We start from the raw sequence: 18,238 nt of genomic DNA, 5'->3' as shown, positions 1-18,238 counted from the left end.
AAATTATTAGCCATTTTAGCTAACATTTTTTTGTTGTTATAATAATCATTTATAATGCACAAGATAACAAAATCTTAAGAAAATACATTTACCTTCCTCCCTCACTGGAGTTTACAAATATAGTGTTTCAGGCAAAGGGTGCCACAATTGTATTTGTATTTTTAAATGTTCACACTGATTGCTATATGGAGAATATATTAATATTATAGTGGAGCAAGATCAATTAAAAAGCTATTGCTTTTGACTCAGGTGAGAAATGATTGAATAGGGGGAATAGCAAAGGAGATGAAGCGGCCAGATTTGGGATACATTATACCGTCAGCCAATTCTATAAACAACTTAATTTTTAAAAAGATCATATTAATAAGGTCCCAACTCTTTCCTTCACTGAGCACTAAACTTAGATTTTAACCTTCAAGATTAGTTCTATGCCAATTTGGATGTTGTCATTTTAAAATTCCAAATTTTAATGAACTGAAACAAATGTCTCTTGCTAACAACTCCACAAATGATATACAAATAATTTCAAGTGAATATTACTTGAAACAATAATATTGTTTTAGATGCAACTGTTTATTTACATAAAACTCTTCATATCAAGTCACCTAAAATTCACCTTACTTTTACTGTAACTATTAAAATTAGAAAAGATTGTACTTAAGAACTTGGAAGCTACAAATAACCTCTTGCCAAATGAGATTTCTCTTGAGTTATATCACACTTGAACTTTAAATATACTGTAGGAAAGCCTTTTAAGAAGAACTAGCACGATTCATGTAGAAATAAAGAAACTAATTTATAATTGCATTCAAATTATATTTGGACACTTCATGTTTTCAATCTGAGCCTATTCTAGTATCTAACTCTAGCTACAAGTGACAGAATATAGTGAATGAGCTGTTACCTCTGAGATGAGGGCCCATACAAGCCTCCTTGCAAGCATCACAGTGATGAATGCTGCCAGGTGGTAATCAATGAGATGAAAATTCTGTAAGAGAAACAAATAACCATCAGAAATAAATATACATGTATCCAGTTTTAACTATTACAGGAAGAGGTATGCCCCCTCAAAAGATCTTCCTTAGGTGATGTACCTTACAGTTACAGACCACGGGAATCTCAGAGATCTTGAAGAGACCACCTATCTTCTACTTCTCCTTTCATGACAAGTTGCTTTAACTTTTCAAACACTATTTTAAACTACCTGGAAATGTATTCCTCTCCTTTTTGTAAAGTTTACTGTATTAAAAGGAAAAGATTACAGTTTTGGGTTAACAAGTGATAACCTGCAGGATTATGGCAAGAATAATTTATCTAAAATGCCGTATTTATGAGTGTCAAATTTAATGGATCAGTTGGAACTGCCAGTCTGTAGGAATTGCTGTTGTTGGTGTCTCTTGATGCAATCCATTGGTAATCTACTAACCTAAATTCCCTACTCGCTGAAACATCAATTACATTCAGTCCTTCTCCTTACTTTGATTTAAAAACATGTCTTATATTTGATCTCTTCTTCCTATAAAATGCTAGCATTACCTACGTGCTAAACACAGTTCCTTCTAGTTCAAAGTCTGTATAACTGTGATACTAAACAAAATGAAGTCATTAGCAACCAACAAAATCGGGATGTATTTTCATTTTGATGGTCAAAAGGCCTGTAGGTTTTCACAGTTCTGCTTCCAGAATAAAAAGTTGAATTTCTCAATTAATTCATTCAGCAAATATATACTAGGCACCCATGACGTGCCAAGTATTCTTGATACTGAGGGTACAGGGCTGAAGAATGATAGACAGGGTTCTTGCCATCCTGGATCTTACTTTTTACTGCGGTGTGCGAGGGCAAGGGGATGGCAGAGCTTACTAGTTCTCTTCTGCCATCACAGCAGAATTTAACTGGGCACTGACTCCCAGCTAACTACAGAATTATTTCCCAGCCTCCCTTGCAAAAACTGCTTGTAAATGAAGGAGGTGAGAGGAAGTGATGTGTACAACTTCCAAGTCATGCATGCTCTTAAAGGTTGTCTCTTTCTCCGTTCCTCCTTCCTGTCAGCCAGATTATGACAGGACTTGGAGTAGCTTACCTTGGACCATGGTTGAGAAGAAGCATGTTGGGGGTGGCAGAACAATAGACACAAAGAGTTGCCACAATGGCCTTATATCACCTACCTACTTTTTATTTAGTAGGGAAATAAGCTTCTTTTCTCTTTTAGCCACCCTGTTACAGTAGCTAAACCCTTATCTTTAATAAATTTGTTTAAGGGAGAAGGCTAATGACAATAAACAAGCTAAGAAGTAAAAGCACTTCAAATAGTTGTAACTGCTGGCAAGAAGTAAAACTGATAAATAACGACTGGGAAAGGAGGTGCAGAGCCAATTTAAATTGGTTGTTAGGGAAGATGGTATTTGGGCTGAGAGCTAAATGATAAAAAAAACACCAGCAATATCTGGGGGCACAGTGCCTAAGGCAGAGGAAAAAAAAAATCACAAAGCCCCAAAGGCAGGAAAATAGACGTATGTTTGAAAATCAGCAAGAAGGCTGAAATGAGGTAATGAGCAACAAAAGATCGAGTTATATATATTTTTCTGTAATGGGAAGTCATAAAAGTGTTTCACGTAAAGGGTGCCACGATTGTATTTGTATTTTTAAATACACTGATTGCTATATGGAGAATATATTAATATTATAGTGGAGCAAGATCAATTAAGAAGCTATTGCTTTTGACTCAGGTGAGAAATGATTATGGATTGAACAGGGTGAGTAGGAATGGAGATGCAGTGGCCAGATTTGGGATACATTTTAAAGGCGGAACAGCCAGCAGAATGTCACGAGAGCGGCTGACCATACGCTCCTCAGGTCATTCCCCCCCACCCCCACTATCTGTTTTGGATTCTAACAATATTTAGCCCTTCTTGGTTTTAAGCCCTTCTTGCTCACCCCACTCCTCCAAAGTAATGCAAGCAAATTCACTCGACTCCCTGAGGGTTTTATTTAGGCATCAACAGTCCATCTAAGACATTCTTTTAATATCAAAAGATTTAAGTGCCGGGCCGGTCTAGTGGCTCAGGCGGTTAGAGCTCCGTGCTCCTAACTCCAGGCTGCTGGTTTGATTCCCACATGGGCCAGTGGGCTCTCAGCCACAAGGTTGCCAGTTCAATTCCTCGACGCCCGCAAGGGATGGTGGGCTCCACCCCCTGCAACTAAGATTGAACACGGCACCTTGAGCTGAGCTGCCGCTGAGCTCCTGGATGGCTCAGTTGGTTGGAGCGCGTCCTCTCAACCACAAGGTTGCTGATTCGACTCCCGCAAGGGATGGTGGGCTTTGCCCCCTGCAACTAGCAACAGCAAATGGACCTGGAGCTCAGCTGCGCCCTCCAAAACTAAGATAGAAAGGACAACAACTTGAAGCTTAACGGCGCCCTCCAAAACTAAGACTGAAAGGACAATTTGACTTGGAAAAAAGGCCTGGAAGTACACACTGTTCCCCAATAGAGTCCTGGTTCCCCTTCCCCAATAAAATCTTAAAAAAAAAAAAAAAAAAGTAAGTGCCTAAAGCATCTTGTTAGTAAGCAAATTTTGTTATATTCTAAATCACTGAAAACTGGTTATCTACTTATGATTAACTCTATAAACCGGAATATTTGATTAATCAGAGACTTCCACTCCTAACTATTCTGAATAATTTACCATACTACTTCTAGCTTTTATGTTTCTTAGGGTTAAGACTCATTCAGCCAACTGCTTGACAGCTAGAATGATACTGTACATATTCAGGTGTACTTTTTGGTAATTATTAAGATCTTGAAATGGAAAAAAAAAACCTAATATATAAATGTGACTCATTTCTGAGTCAGATATGCATGACAGAACTTAAAAGAGACAGCTCACCAGGTGAGGTCTGAGTCCCTTCTAGACGTCCCAGTCAGGCTGCCACCTGCTATGCTTGAACACCGGCAGTGATGCGAAGGATCTAGGTCTCTCACAGCCCATTTATCTTTGAGCAGCTCACTGATTCAGGCCCCTTTCAGATTCATGGGCTAAAATCTTACCTTATTTGCTATGCCACATGTGTAACTTTTAGCTCCACAATTAAACTGTGAGCTTTGTGTGAGCAAGGGCCATGGGTGGCAGATACGCGAGCCAGTCCGCATGATAACCTCCTCTAAGTGTGCCTTCCTCTACTACAGAATAGAAAGCTAAAGCTACGAACGTTCTCGATTTGATTTAGTTTCTGCCAAACAGGTATCACGTAAAACTTGAACTGAGAACTGAGTGAAGTGAGGAGAGTGGCAAGTGAAAGGCACCCATTTATGGTGGTGCATCAGTGCCAAGGAAGCATCATTCTGGAGTCAGCAGTGCAGCAGCAGCTCCTGACTGACAGGAGCGCTGGCTCCCTTCGTTTCCAGGAAACATTTGTAGGGGACTTATTTATTTATTTATTTTTAATTAGTTTCAGGTGCACAAAACAAAGTAATAGTTAGACATTTATCATTTATATCCCTCACACTGTGTCAACCCCCCTCCCCCATCCACTACCCCTCTGACATCACACACAGCCGTTACATTTCCACTGTCTCTATTCCTAATGCTGTGCTCTGCTTCTTGTAACTATATATATAAACTTGCAGTTGACATTCATTATTGTTCGGCTTCAGGTGTACAGTGCAGTTGTCAGGCATCTACATCTTCTGTAGGGGAGTTTTAAAAGAACTTTCATAAGAAATGGCTGAGTGGGAGAAGAGCTTTTTGATTAGCCTGAAAATTCATTAAGTGAGAAGTTTTCATAGGATGTCAAAGTGGAAATTGTGTAATGACCTACGCAACAAGTAATTATGGAGTAACCATAGATTAAATACAGAAAGTAAAGCATAGCAGATAGGTCTAGATTTGAGTGCTCACTGTGTCACTATGTGATTTTAAGCTAGTTGCATAATTTCTAGGTCTTGTATTTCTCACTTATAAAATGGGAGTCATACAGTAGTACCGACCTATTTTTACAAAGAGTAAATGAGATAATAACTGCAAATAACCAGCAAGTACCTTAATAAGTGTTTGCCAATGTCACTGTTAAGATAGTGAGGTATTTAGAGCTACATAGCTGGAAGAAGACTTAAAGATCAGCTGATCCAACCTCTTCATTTTATAACACCGTGTCCAAAGAAGGATGAAGTACAGTTCCCACACTCAATAAATTCATAATCCAGGTGGGGAAGAAAGACTTAAAAATAAAGCACACAATTTGGCACTAAATCACTATAATTCTTAAATGAAGAAAGTAAAATTCTTTTCACCTGATATTGAATCGATAGATGGTCAATGTGGAAAGAAAATTCTTAACAGTTAATTCCAGGAACAACCAAGTGATACAAATATTTAAAAGAAAAATGTTTATTCCCTTTCCATACTATCTTGAAAATTTTGGTCCACATTTCCTTTTTATGTTCACCAGGCCAGGGAAGTTTTCTAATCACTTATAAGTCACAGACACAAAAACGACCCAGGACAATGTTTCTCCTAGAGCGTATCTCCATTACCCATCCAAATCTGCCACTGCCAAGCACTTATCTGTCAAATCACCTGACTAGCCTTACCCGTTATTTTATACACCCACCTATGGAGAACCTTCTCTGTATCAAGATGATCACAGCCCTCCGAAACAACTGGAAAGAAGGTAGAAGAAACCTACAATATATTGTGATGTACTTTAGCAAAGACAGCTAGTTTTTGTCTCAATTTTATTTTTGTAACAGTCCAATTTTACTCAGGGTAACAATTAACCCAGTAAAAGAACTATATTTTCCAGCCTCCCTTGCAGTTAGGAGTGGACACATGTAAAATGATGTGTGTCGGGCCTGTAAGCAACTCTCCTTTCTAATTCCCTTTGCTCTTTCCCCTTTCTGGCTGACAGGGATGGACCACAGCCAACTTGAAGGCCACACGTTGGAAGACGGCCGCCTCCATCAGCCTGGGTCCCCTAATCGACCAAAGGTCCTGCCAACCAGGGCAACTGCCTCAAACTGTTGTATGTTTGAAGCATTATACAATTTTGGGTTTATTTACGTTATAGAAGCTACCATTATCCTAATACAGATATAAAAGGGTAGAGTTCCTGGAATTTAATCATATTGGCCCCTTAAACTTCCAACAATTATTACATGGTATATAGAGAAAGCTAAATATCAAAACCTTCTGTGATATTATAATACATTATTTAAATGTTTTATGCATTTTTATTTATGTTTTTCTTTCCTCCAGTCACAGACCGAAGCCAGATATTTATTATTTGAATCTTATGACATTATAGTTCTGAAAGTAATGTGTAGTGTAATAGAAAAACATTTTATGAGGAAAAAAATTAGTCAGAAAAATAATTTCTGCACATAGCTTTCCAACCAGTTTCTTGGCTAAGTAACATGAAGAACTTAAAGGCTTATTAAGACTTACCAAAGAAGTACAAGAAGCAGGATGATTGTAAGGATACCACCACACTGTTTTATAGATGTTGATGTACTGAATGAACAGAGCCACCAGCAGGTAGATGAAAAAGAGAAATTCAAAGAGCAGGCTCCCATCCACAGGCAAGTCAGGAATTTGGCAATGACGAACAGGACCTGGGGTGATTAAGGCTGTGATAGGTGGGACCGGAAGGCCAATAGCACTACCATTCCTGAAAGAGAAAACGAGCGTTAACTCCAGTAGTGATGCCCTGCGGTGTCACAGGGCACGGGGCCGCTGCTTCCCTCTCCACCTACCCTTTCCCTGTTGGCTTTCCCCACAACTCTGTCCTAGGATCTTTGGCCCGTGTCTTCTCCCTCTACACACTCTTTCTCAGTGACTTCCTATGCAGCCATGACTTCCATTACCGCCTACATGCAGAAAACGAAAATTTCTTTCCATAGAGATTGCTGCTGAGTTCTGGACCCTGTTATCAAGCTGTGTACTGGACATCTCTGTGTTCTCCTCCTGCAGTCCTGACCCTAGTTCATGTCCCACCCAGTTAGCTGCCCACACCAGAAACCTGGGGGTCACATGAGAACTTCGCTTCTAACTCACCACATCCAATCACTCTCTAAATCTTATATATTCCACTTATAAAACTTTTTGCAAACTGTACCCTCTTCTCTAAACCCCATTGCCTTAGTTCAAGCAGTTACTATTTTTCATCTAAACTACTGCAGTAATTTCCCTAAATTCAACTCCACTTTCACCAAATCCTCCAATCTGCCTTCAGAGATCTTTCTAAAGTGAAACTCAGATAGTGTTACTCTCCTGCCTAAACCCCTTTAATGACTTTGCACTGCTGATAGGATAATTAATATCCAAAAATTTTTAGTATGTCCCATGAATCCCTCTGCTTACCAGACCAGCTCCATCTCTTATCACTATTCTACATGCGCCCTATTCTTTTGTACACACCATTCCTTTTACCGGCAATACCCTCCAAAACCACCTTCCTTAACTTCTCACATACACTTACTGACAAAATCCTTCAAGACTTAAAATGATCAAGCATATCCTACAAGAAGCTTACTCTGACTCACTCCATTAAAACTCGTTCATCGCTCCTCTGTACTTCCATTACACCTGAACTATGCCTTTATGCAGGGAAAAACAGAAGACAGCAGGAAAAGAGGAAGGCCATATGTGAGATGGACGGACTCCATAAAAGCAGCATAGGCATGAGTCTGCAGGAGCTGTCCTGTTGAGTATAGGACACTGTGGACATCACTCACTCATAGGCTTGCGAGGAGTAGGAGCTGACTCAATGGCATATAACATATGCCTTTATTATATGTACTTTTCATACTATTATATAATTTTTTTGTATATATCTATGTCTTGTCTATCAGACCACAATCTTAGGGATAGAGACTGTACTTTTCCTAGTTCACTGCAAATATATACCTTTAGGTTGAGAAGACAGCAGACCAATACAGTCATAAAACATAGCGCAATCTCTTAAAACACAAATTAAAATATACAGGTTTTAATCCCTACCTTCTTGTTGTTCTTTCTTCCAAGCTATTTTATAGGTCAGAAATAGCTGGGCTATCTAAAATGACAAGATGGAGGAAGGGAATAAAACTTCCCAGTATTTATATACCTGGAATTAGTCATAGAGATCTAAGAGTGTACTATGGCTTACAGAACAAGGAAAAGAGGCTTGGTTTAGATACTTTCAAAGAAGATTCCAGGGAAGGAACAATATTAACATTACCATTCAACTCTAAAATTTCCAAATATAGAAATCTAGCATTAGTATGTGACATTCACAACACTTTCTGTGACTCACGGGAATATGAACTGTGCTCATTCTGCACAGTGAGGAATACCATGGCAGGGCGGCCAGATGGCTCAGTTGGTTAGAGCGCGAGCTCTCAACAAGATTGCCGGTTCAATCCCCCATGGGATGGTGGGCTGTGCCCCCTGCAACTAAGATTGAAAATGGTGACCGGACTTGGAGCTGAGCTGTGCCCTCCACAACTAGATTGAAGGACGACTTGGAGCTGATGGGCCCTGGAAAAACATACTGTTCCCCAATTTAAAAAAAAAAAAAAAAAAAATCCTAAGAAAAAAATTGGAAAAAAAAAAGAATACCATGGCAGAAACTTAGAGGAGCTAGAAGGGAAGAATAGGTATAGGGGTGGGGGTGGGGTGGGGGTGTCAGAAAAAATTTTAGAAGTTTCTTCCTCTCATTCTTCAATAGAACAAGCTTACCAAGGAGTAGGTTGTGATCTATCAGGTCTCACAACCTTACCTGCTCAATCATAAACCAATTATTAACACACCACAGCCCTCTGATCCACATGGGAGATGGGCCACAGCGCTGCACAACCCCAGGAGACAACATTCACACAGAGTGCAACGTGAGAAGTGCCCTCTGGAGTTGTACAATTTGGTGAACTTGAATGGAGGGGATTAATGCCAGCAGCCGATCCATTCCCTCACTCCAGTTAATCATAAGATAGGAAATAAAAAAACTCTGACGAGAAGTTACAAGGTTAGGAGCTCTCTATTCTAGAACAAAATAGAAATTCTAATCCCTCTCAGTCAAAAATACACCAAGGGGGAAAGCATGCTAAATTATTTGTTATGATTTGAAGGTTAAAAAGGTTCTTACAGAATTTTTTCCCAAGTGAAGACTAAGGTGCCTCTGCAGTTAACAAAGTCAATAACATGCTGGGCCTCAAGAAAGATATTCGAAACGAAGGAAAAAAAATCTACACTTGTGGTAGTCTACATATGGGGGCTATTATACTTCAAGAGAAAACAGAGACAAAGGTCAAATAAAGTGATCCAGAGCATCAATGGGAAAGAGCTAGTATTCCTGTTAAGTTGAAAGCTCGAGAAGAGATATGATCAAAGTTCTTAACACACCCCACATAAAAAAAAAAGCTTAAATAAACAGACTTGGTCAATAATCTCAGAAAATTAGTTACAGTGGTGTTATTTAGAGAAAACAAAAGTATTATTCCTCTAACAGGATATAAAATTAGATTCAAGAAAAGCAAAGTGACACAAATGTTTGAAATACAATGTGGGCAAGTTCTAGTCCCAGATTTTCCACTAACCCGCTGTGGTCTTTGAGAAAGTAACTGTATATCCCTGAGCCTCAGTTTCTTCATCTATAATACAAGGGTTGGAATAGATTCTCTTTAAAGAACGCATCTCAATGTTAACACTGAATATTCTCTTTCAAACTGCGCTGCAGGTCCCCAAGACCAAGCCCAGACTTGATGATTTGCTAGGAGCACTCATAGGACTCGGCATACAGTCATGTTCACAACTCAGATTTATCATAGCAAAAGGATACAAATCAGTCAGCAGAGGAAAACTACGAGTAGATGGGGCAAAGTCTGGAGAAAACCAGGTGCAAACTAAGAGGGCTTTCTCAGTGGAGTCACATAGGATGCACTTAACTCTTCAGCAACTACTCTTGACAACACGTGTGAAGTACTGTCTACCAGGAAGGCTCATTAGTCAGTGCCCAAGGTTTTTACTGGGGGCTAGCCATGGAAACACTCTCTGCCTAGCAGTACCGAAATTCCAGACTCCCAAAAGGAAAGCAGGTGTTCAGCATAGCTAACCTAAGAAAGGGCTGCTTGCAAGGCTGGCATCTGGGAACTTGACTGGAAACTGATAGAAGAGTTTCCCTGAATAATAAGAGTGGCTCATTGTGCCTAAACCATTTGCGCAAACAATGTGGTTTATGCTGAACATCTGCTTTGTCTTTGCATGTAAAGTTTGTGTGCAGGAAAGACTTAGCATAGCAGGCCTAAGATTGGCTTTTATGGAGCCAGCAAGCAGCACAATCTAAGCAAATGGATCAAGTAAGAAAGCTTCAAAGGAATAAAGAAGAATAAGAAGGAATAAAGCAGTGATCATTTGGACATGCTCAGGTGATATTATTAATAAAGTACCTGCAAGGACAAAACAAAGAAACACTCCCGCTTAGTCCTTCTCAAATAAGATTCTCAACTAAAAGCTCTCTAGGAAACTCAAAAATTCACAGTATATCCCCCTCCTTTAGAAGGCAATCACCTAAGCACACTGTCCCAAGAACAAATTCCTGCTCCCCACAGGTAGAAAATGGGACAGAGAACTATGGATTTCAATCTTGACTGTGTTACCAAACTAGCTCTTTGACATTCTCAAGTTTAACTTCACCAATCGGGCCACAAACACCTACCAAACAGGCGTAAATGCTCTCTTCTCCAGCTGACCTGTCTTGCGGAATCAAATATATCATCCAAAATAATATCACACTTAAGCAATTATGTTTCTCTCTTTACAGACACTCCAGAAGTGAGTTCTCCTCGTCTGGACACTTTCTTTGTACACATACACATCCTTCCTAAAACTATATTTTAGGCGATTTATCACTGGGTTTTTTCCATATTTTTTAATACCCCTATCCCAGGTCTTTTTTAATACCCTATTCTAGACTGCTTCTTTCCCATCAAGAAACAAATATAGAAACATCTCCCAAAATAACCTCTTTAGGTAAAAATGTCACAAGATAGTCATTTAATAACAGTGACTTTTCAAACGATGAACAATATGACCTTCCATCTTTATTCTAATCTGTTGAAAAATATGTTTTTCTCCCCACCACCCAATTAAATGCTAAAGACATATATATTCAAGGAGGAAAGTAGGTAAAGAATGGTCGATTAAGACAACCATGATGGGAACCCTTGAAAGCCAGGACAGAAGAGCTACAAAGAAGGCAGAGAAAAGAATACATGATCTAAACCCACCTAAGAGCAGAGATATTTTCCAAATGTTCCTAGTTCTTCCCAGTACTCTAGTTGCAGAGTTCAAGTGCAAGCAGGATCATCTAAGAATGTCGTGTTCAGCTCTTTTTTTAATAGCAGAACACTTCATTTTTCGTCCCCCAAAAGATATTTTACATGGTATTCCAATATTTAAAACACATAGCATTAGTCTGATTAAGGGAGGACTAGGAAACGTGAAGCCTGGACAGCCAGGCCTGCCTGCCTCTTTCTTCCTTCTAAGCGCTCCTATAATAGCCCCCAGGACACTGAGGAGGGAGTCTGTAGTTCCGTCTGAGAACTTTATTACCTAGGGGAATCCTCAAAGCCCAAGTAGAAGAAAGTGAACAAAGAACTGCTGGAGTTAATACAGAGGCAGATCTAGAATTGTTTAGCTAGATAGAATCCTAGCTAGGCACAGCTACGATTTTCCATTGTAATTTGAAAGTACTGAATCACTAAGTTGACAGTATATATTAGTAAACTTAAGGCATACATATGCTTCAAATAGAAAACATCCTTCACTTCAATATCTACAGAGGGTGCAAAAAATATATATACACATTTTAAGAAAGGAAAAAACTGTATTAAAATTGTTTTGTTATTGGTATATTGGTATTAAGATAATACTCAACATATACCAATAACAAAAGATGAATACAAGTCACGTGTATACATTTTTTTGGCACCCCGGTATATTAGACAGTACCTTTCTTCAAAAGCATTTTCACATATTCTAACTTTTTATTTTTCTTTATTTTTAAAAATATAAAATAATACATGTTGTAGAAATTTTGGAAAATTCAGGGTAAAGTTTTAAAAAGTTACTTCAAAGCTATTTCTTTTATTTTCACATCCTGCTATGAAGCAGATAGTATCATCGTTTTGAAAGGGAGAAAATCCAAAGAGCAGAGTGAAAAATAATACTCTGTAATCTGTACACATATATAAACATAAAATTTGGATAGAAAAATTAGTATAATGAGACTCAGAAACTGGAAAAATCCCTCCAAATTGGAATTTCAGGGACAACCCCCAATGAAATGACAAATTCAGAACTGATTTTGAGGACACAGGAGAACTTGGGTTGGAAAGTCAGAAAGAGGGAGAGCAGACCAGGAAGAGAGAAGTGCACAAATAATATAAGTAGGGCCTAAAAAGACAGCAGCAGTAGGGATTGCTAGATTTGAAAATTAGCATCAAAGCAAGAGAAAACTGTTCACGGAGGGAGCACAAATTAGCTGGCAAAAATTACCCTAATCAAAAGCCAACTCTTTCCATCTCTACATGATTGAATCTCCTGATGAAGTTAGTTACCCTTTTTTTTCTTTTTTTTTTTGAAGTTAGTTATCCTTGATTAGAAATAATTCACCCTAACTTTTAAAAATTAGGAACAGAGATAAATTTCCATTAAAAAAATCAAATTCTTTATTCTCATACAGCATGACATAAAAATCTTAAGATGTTTAGGTTACAGCTGACAGTTTATTAATTTCAAACAATTTTTTGAACAACAAAAAAGAATGCTGGTGATTAAATCATTACATTTGCCTTGTACTTTAATTCACTCCTCCCTTCTTTTAATAGCTATTAATAAAAAGGTGATGACTAGAATTTGGGTTATGAGCCACAAGTAAGAATTGGACTGCTCTCATTTTGTAGGTCCTATACCACAACTTCTACCTCCCAAGTATTCTGGAATACTGAGCTTTCAGTCTTCAAGGGCAGGATTTCTACTTCAGTGTCAAGAAGTCATCTTCATAAACAAATACCTAAACAGCATGATGACTTCTATGTTAATCTTACTGATCACAGGATATAAAAAATTATGGATAGTCTTATTTCTTCTTTACCTGTTTCTAAGGCCTGTTCCATTGCCACAGCCCCCACCAACCAAAGTCTGTAAAGAAGGTAAAGCTGAACGGCTTAGCTGCTGCCGACTAGGGCCCCTCCTTCCACCGGGCATGTCCGGGAACCAGTCTGCTTCCAGTGCCACCTGTAGTTGCAACCCAGGTTAATGGTGGTCAACCTGTTTCAACTCTGAACAATAACAAAACAAAAAAAAAACACAAATGAAAATTTACATATCAGTTTACTATTTTTAAACTAGGCAATGTCACAAAACAACCAGAAAAACTGAGAAAGCAGGACTTGTAAAACCAGATTTTCAAGCAAATGCTCTCAGTGCCTATTACTTTATACTAATGAAAGGACTATTCAGACTCTATTGGGTCAGGTCAGAAGCCTAAGTTCTGATCTAAGCTCTGGTCAGCATTAGGGAAGCCACAGTTTGTGTATTTTGTCAGTTGACTTATAGCATATGAAAGATATTACAATCAGGTAGACGTTTACAAGAAACATCTGATATAAGCATTTCCAATTCAAATGTAATATTTCACAGTAAGCCACCTGAAATAGAGGAGAATCAGCACTGTCCAATTCTTAGGTTTTGTTAGGGGACCTGGTTCTGACATCAGATGTGTCACATATTATCTGACTATATCTGAGTTTCTTTCTTTATCAGCAAAAAAAAAGTGTTCCCTGTCCTACAGAGGTTGTTGTCAGGAATGACAATGATCGACAGAAGTACATTAGCAGGGCTTTTAACTCTTTGAAACTGTTCAAGTGGTATCTCCCTATGTTAGAGTGAAAACATTGAAAGGATCTCAAGTGGATGCCCACTCCAGAAAAACTGCTGTAAAAGCATTTACAAATTAAAGAAACTGCAGGATTAAAAGAGAAGAAACAGATAAAGACCCTCACTGAAAAGAGTAAACTGTGTTTTCCATGACAAAACCACGTTTCCCCCAATATGGATACCAAAATGTTTCCTAAACAAATACAACTTAAAAACTAAAGAATGACATACTGTTTAAAAAAAAAAAAAAAGGCAAAACAAAACAAAATAAAAACCCTGGCTTTCAAAACGTTACTGTAGACTGTTCCGATGTTCCCTATTCCTACAGCTTTCGGTTGTGGATTTTAACAAACGCCAGGTGAGACAAAGCATTCAAACCGCTGGATGTCGGCAGGAGCTGACGAGCAAAAGGAAAGAAAACGGAGCAAAAGCATTGGGATGAAAGAAGCGAGAGGATGGGGTGGGGGTGGGTGGCTGGCGAGAGACTACAAACTTGAATAGACTGGCCCCAAGGGGGAAGACAAAGCAGTCCCCGCTGCGCAACCCGGGGGGCCGAAGCAGGCCCAGGACAGACGGACCCCGCGGCAGCTCAGTGATACTCACGCATGGAGGAGACCCCGCCGGTGGGGCTGGATCGCTGGGAGGAAGCGGCAGCTTTACAGGCGGGACCCCAGGCAAGTGAACTCCCTCCCCGCGTTGAGGCGCTCCACACCAGCTGCTTGTCCGCAGGCTGTTCCCGCCCAGAGAGTCGAAAATCGGTGTCCAAACTTCGCGCTGTCGGACCCAGACCTAGACCCAGACCCTGAGTCAGTGCCAGTCAGAGCCTGAGCTGAAGCTAGAAGCAGATCCCGACCCCGTCAGCACTCATCCTTAGCCTCCATTACCGCGGAGCAGAGCAGACGTGGCAGCGCACGGCGATGACGTCATCTCCGCGACGGTCCAGAGCCCCAGCGGCGAGGTGGCCCCCGGAACTGCACAGGCAGCTCCGGGAGCGGGCACCCAAACCCCTCCTGCGTGCACCTGCGCAGTGGGATGCGCCCTCTCTGCTGGGCTCATGGCTCTGTCTGCCCGGCCAGCGCTGGCTAACGTATTTCCTCCTCGGGCCTGGGTCACCCAGCCTGTAAGGAAGGGCTCTTGTTATTTCATGGATTCCAAGTAACAACGGTGTGCAAATTATGTCTTCCATTTTACAGATGGGGGAGGTTGGGAGACGTCATCTAAGGTCACGTCACTGCTAAGGAGCCGAGTCGCGCAGTCTTGCTTCAGTTTAGCATCCAATAGTGCACTTACTGTAACGGGAAGGGCTAGACAGATGCTGGAGTTACAAAAATGACTGTCACAAAGAGCTCACAGTCTAGTGGGAGAGACAAGACACCAGGAAAACAGTAATTACAATTTATTACAATAAATGCAACTTTAAAATTCTGCCCAAGGTCCGGAGATAGCATGCAAGACAGCGTAATAAATTCTGTGGAGTGGTAGTGGTGTCAATATCAAGAAAAGCTTCACAGAGAGCTTGGGGTTTAAAGCCAGGACTCCAAGAATGAATAGGTGTTCGCGGGAGAATGGCTTTCTAGTAAAGGAAGTAGCAGATAAGAAGGTAAGGAGGTGGACAACATCATGATGAATTCAGAAACTGCCAATAGTTTGGTGTTAGAAGAAAAGTAAAAGTATCAAAAGGAGTATGATATTTCTTATTCCAGAGATTTTAAGCACCTTAAGAGAAAGCCCTTTGTATCAAGTGTAGTTAGTTATTAGCTAACAGTATTAGTTAACTGTTACTGAGTTTTTTGTAGTACCAGATACTAGACTAAGTAGCTTTATATATTTCATCTAAATCTCATAATATTTCGATATTACCATTGTTCCTATTTTACAGAGGAAAGTGAAACTAAGAGACATTCAATAATGTGTTGAAAATTAACACAGAATTTAGAGCTGGAATGACCAATATCAAAACCACAAAAGTTAGTAATATTCCCAAATAGTCTTACTGTCCTAACGTACCACACAGAACTTTCATTCATGAATAGATACAATTCAACACTTTCATTCATGAACATATAAAATTGAACACAGATCATTGAATATTTTCATTGTTTTCACCTGTAGGCGTAAGGAATTTTGCACATTTATTGTCATATTTGCTCTGTCAACTGTTTCCTAGCTTGCTACATTGAAACTCCTTTACCACTTTTCTGTTGGCTCTTCAGCATCCATCTTTCATTCAGCAGTTATTTATTTAGTGACTACTGTGTACCAGGCACAGTGTTAGTAAACAAGACAGATATGTCTTTGGCCTCCCGGAGCTTATATTCTAATGAGGGAAACATTCATTTAATAAATAAAATAATTACAGATTGTATTATGAAGAAGACAAATAAGGGGATAAGGTAGATGATAAGGAGACTGCTCTTTTGGGGGGGAGGGATATATATGTCTGAGGTAATGACATTTTAGCAGAAACCTGAATGTTGGGAAAGAACCAGAGATGTAAAGATGGGAACGAAAAGCAGTCCAGATAGAAAATAAAACTTATGCAGAGACTCTAAGGTGGGTAAGAGCTTGGCATGTTTAAGAAACTTAATACAAAGCTGTATAGCTAGATCGTGATGAGCAAAGGGGAATATGGTGTTAAGAAAAATTCCAACTTCCATGGCTGAAAGTCTTTTATTAAGAAAGGTTTTATGGAGCCAAAAATGCTAGCCAAAAAGAAGACCGGCTTGGGGCATGAAGTCCAAACCACCAGCAGTTTGGCTAGGTGGAAAAGACATACATGTCCATCATACTAGAGTTTTGCAAGTTATACGTCAAGTGGGGGAGAAAGATGTAAGCCCTTCTGAAAGGGTTTGCATTAACTATACATAAAGGGGATGGGAGAAGGTGAAGGGGGTTAGTTCTGGGATAGGCTTAGCAGAGTCCACCAGGAAGAAGTGTCTGCTCCTGTGGATTAGCTGTGGGCAGTTAAACCGGAGGCCAAATGAGTCCAGGGCTTGTGCTGCTTGCACCGTTCAACCAGTAGACCGACACAAGAGTTGGGTCATTTAATAATCGTTTATTATCAGAGCACCGATGATCTGAGAAGGCAGTGGGTTAACACCTCCAAAAACTGCCTTAACATTCTCAGACTAGTCTGGGAAATTTAAGGGAAAATCTGGGCCTTCCTCCAGAGGCTACATGATGGTTCTAGAGGTTTGCATGGAGCCTCCCCTCTGGCGATGTGGCTCTCCAACATGCTCACCAACCCAGGAGCAGAGATGACAGTAACCTGGAGAGAATGCTAGGCCATAGAGATTGTAACCAGCAAGCACGGGGGAGAGGGACGGGGGAGGGGGTGTTGTGACTAGTAAGCAAGCGTAAGTTTCAGGATAATTATCTAAAGCAGGGAACTGGGACAGGGGACATCCTAAGCTCAGAAACTGGGACAGAGGACATCCTAAGCTCAGGAACTGGGACAGGGGACATTCCAAGCTCAAACTGCAGGGAGGGTGTTGATCAATTGTTAAGATCTAGGGCAGGGAGAGGCCAGGCCTCTTTTTTGGGGGTCCCAACTGGGCCCTGTTCCAGCAGCAGGCAGGAAATTTTATGCACTAATAAGAAATGGATAATTGTGGAAATAGCCGCCTGGAAATTAATCCTAAATTCCAACAGATATACTGGGATGTGAGCACTCTTGTCAGAGCTGATCCACAGCTATGAACAAGGTAACTGTTCTGTCTCACACTCTCCCACCACTGTAATTTTAATTTAGAACATCTCAGGATGGTTTTTCTTGTCAGTGGCATGAAGTGAATTTGAAAACACAACCAGGAGCTTGAACATGGAGCATCTTTTAAACCAGTGTTTGCATTTTAAGTTAGTGGCTGGCATAGGACTTAGAAATCTGTAGTTTTCATAAGCTCCAGGATTCTGGCACTATTCACACATAGAAATTACTGGAATAAAACACGTCACCTGTTGAGGAAATGAAACTTATTTGGATTCACATGCTCTTTATTCCTCCTGTGTATAGGATCCACTTAACTCTCAATCTCACCGCTCTTCTTCCACACGGTAAACATTGCAAAATTGCAGAAAATACGTATTTGTTTTCATTTCAAAGACATTATAATGCAAGATGATTTCCGTTTTCTTCTGATCACAGAAAATGAAATGTAGAAAAAGTTTTTATCATTAAAGTCTTAAAAATTATTCACCACTATATTTATTTTAGACTAACTTTGAAAACGAGAGTTATTGTGCTGTTCATCTATGTAGTGCACTGCTTTGTTGTGTACTTTTGAACATTCATTTTGAAGTACTGCACACCTTCCTGGAAATAAAAGA

At 39.9% G+C, this 18,238-nt stretch overlaps 1 protein-coding gene across 1 annotated transcript in view; it reads right to left on the bottom strand.

Annotated features, from left to right (window-relative positions):
- Positions 1 to 14,838, bottom strand: part of TMEM39A (transmembrane protein 39A) — a 30,652-nt gene extending 15,814 nt beyond the window's left edge. The window contains exons 1-4 of the mRNA XM_019729676.3: positions 14,516 to 14,838; positions 13,128 to 13,314; positions 6,443 to 6,665; positions 905 to 988 (exon numbers count right to left, since the gene is read on the bottom strand). Coding sequence (XP_019585235.1) covers positions 905 to 988; positions 6,443 to 6,665; positions 13,128 to 13,240 — 420 coding nt within the window. The 5' untranslated portion in view covers positions 13,241 to 13,314; positions 14,516 to 14,838. The remainder of the gene's footprint in view (positions 1 to 904; positions 989 to 6,442; positions 6,666 to 13,127; positions 13,315 to 14,515) is intronic.
- Between the last annotated feature and the right edge of the window lie 3,400 nt (positions 14,839 to 18,238).

This window comes from Rhinolophus sinicus, chromosome 17 (genome assembly GCF_057876585.1).
Source record: "Rhinolophus sinicus isolate RSI-liver-muscle chromosome 17, RSI-T2T, whole genome shotgun sequence".
NCBI lineage: Eukaryota > Metazoa > Chordata > Mammalia > Chiroptera > Rhinolophidae > Rhinolophus > Rhinolophus sinicus.
The sequence above is the reverse complement of the archived record's forward strand: the minus strand, read 5'-3'. Positions and strand labels throughout refer to the sequence as shown.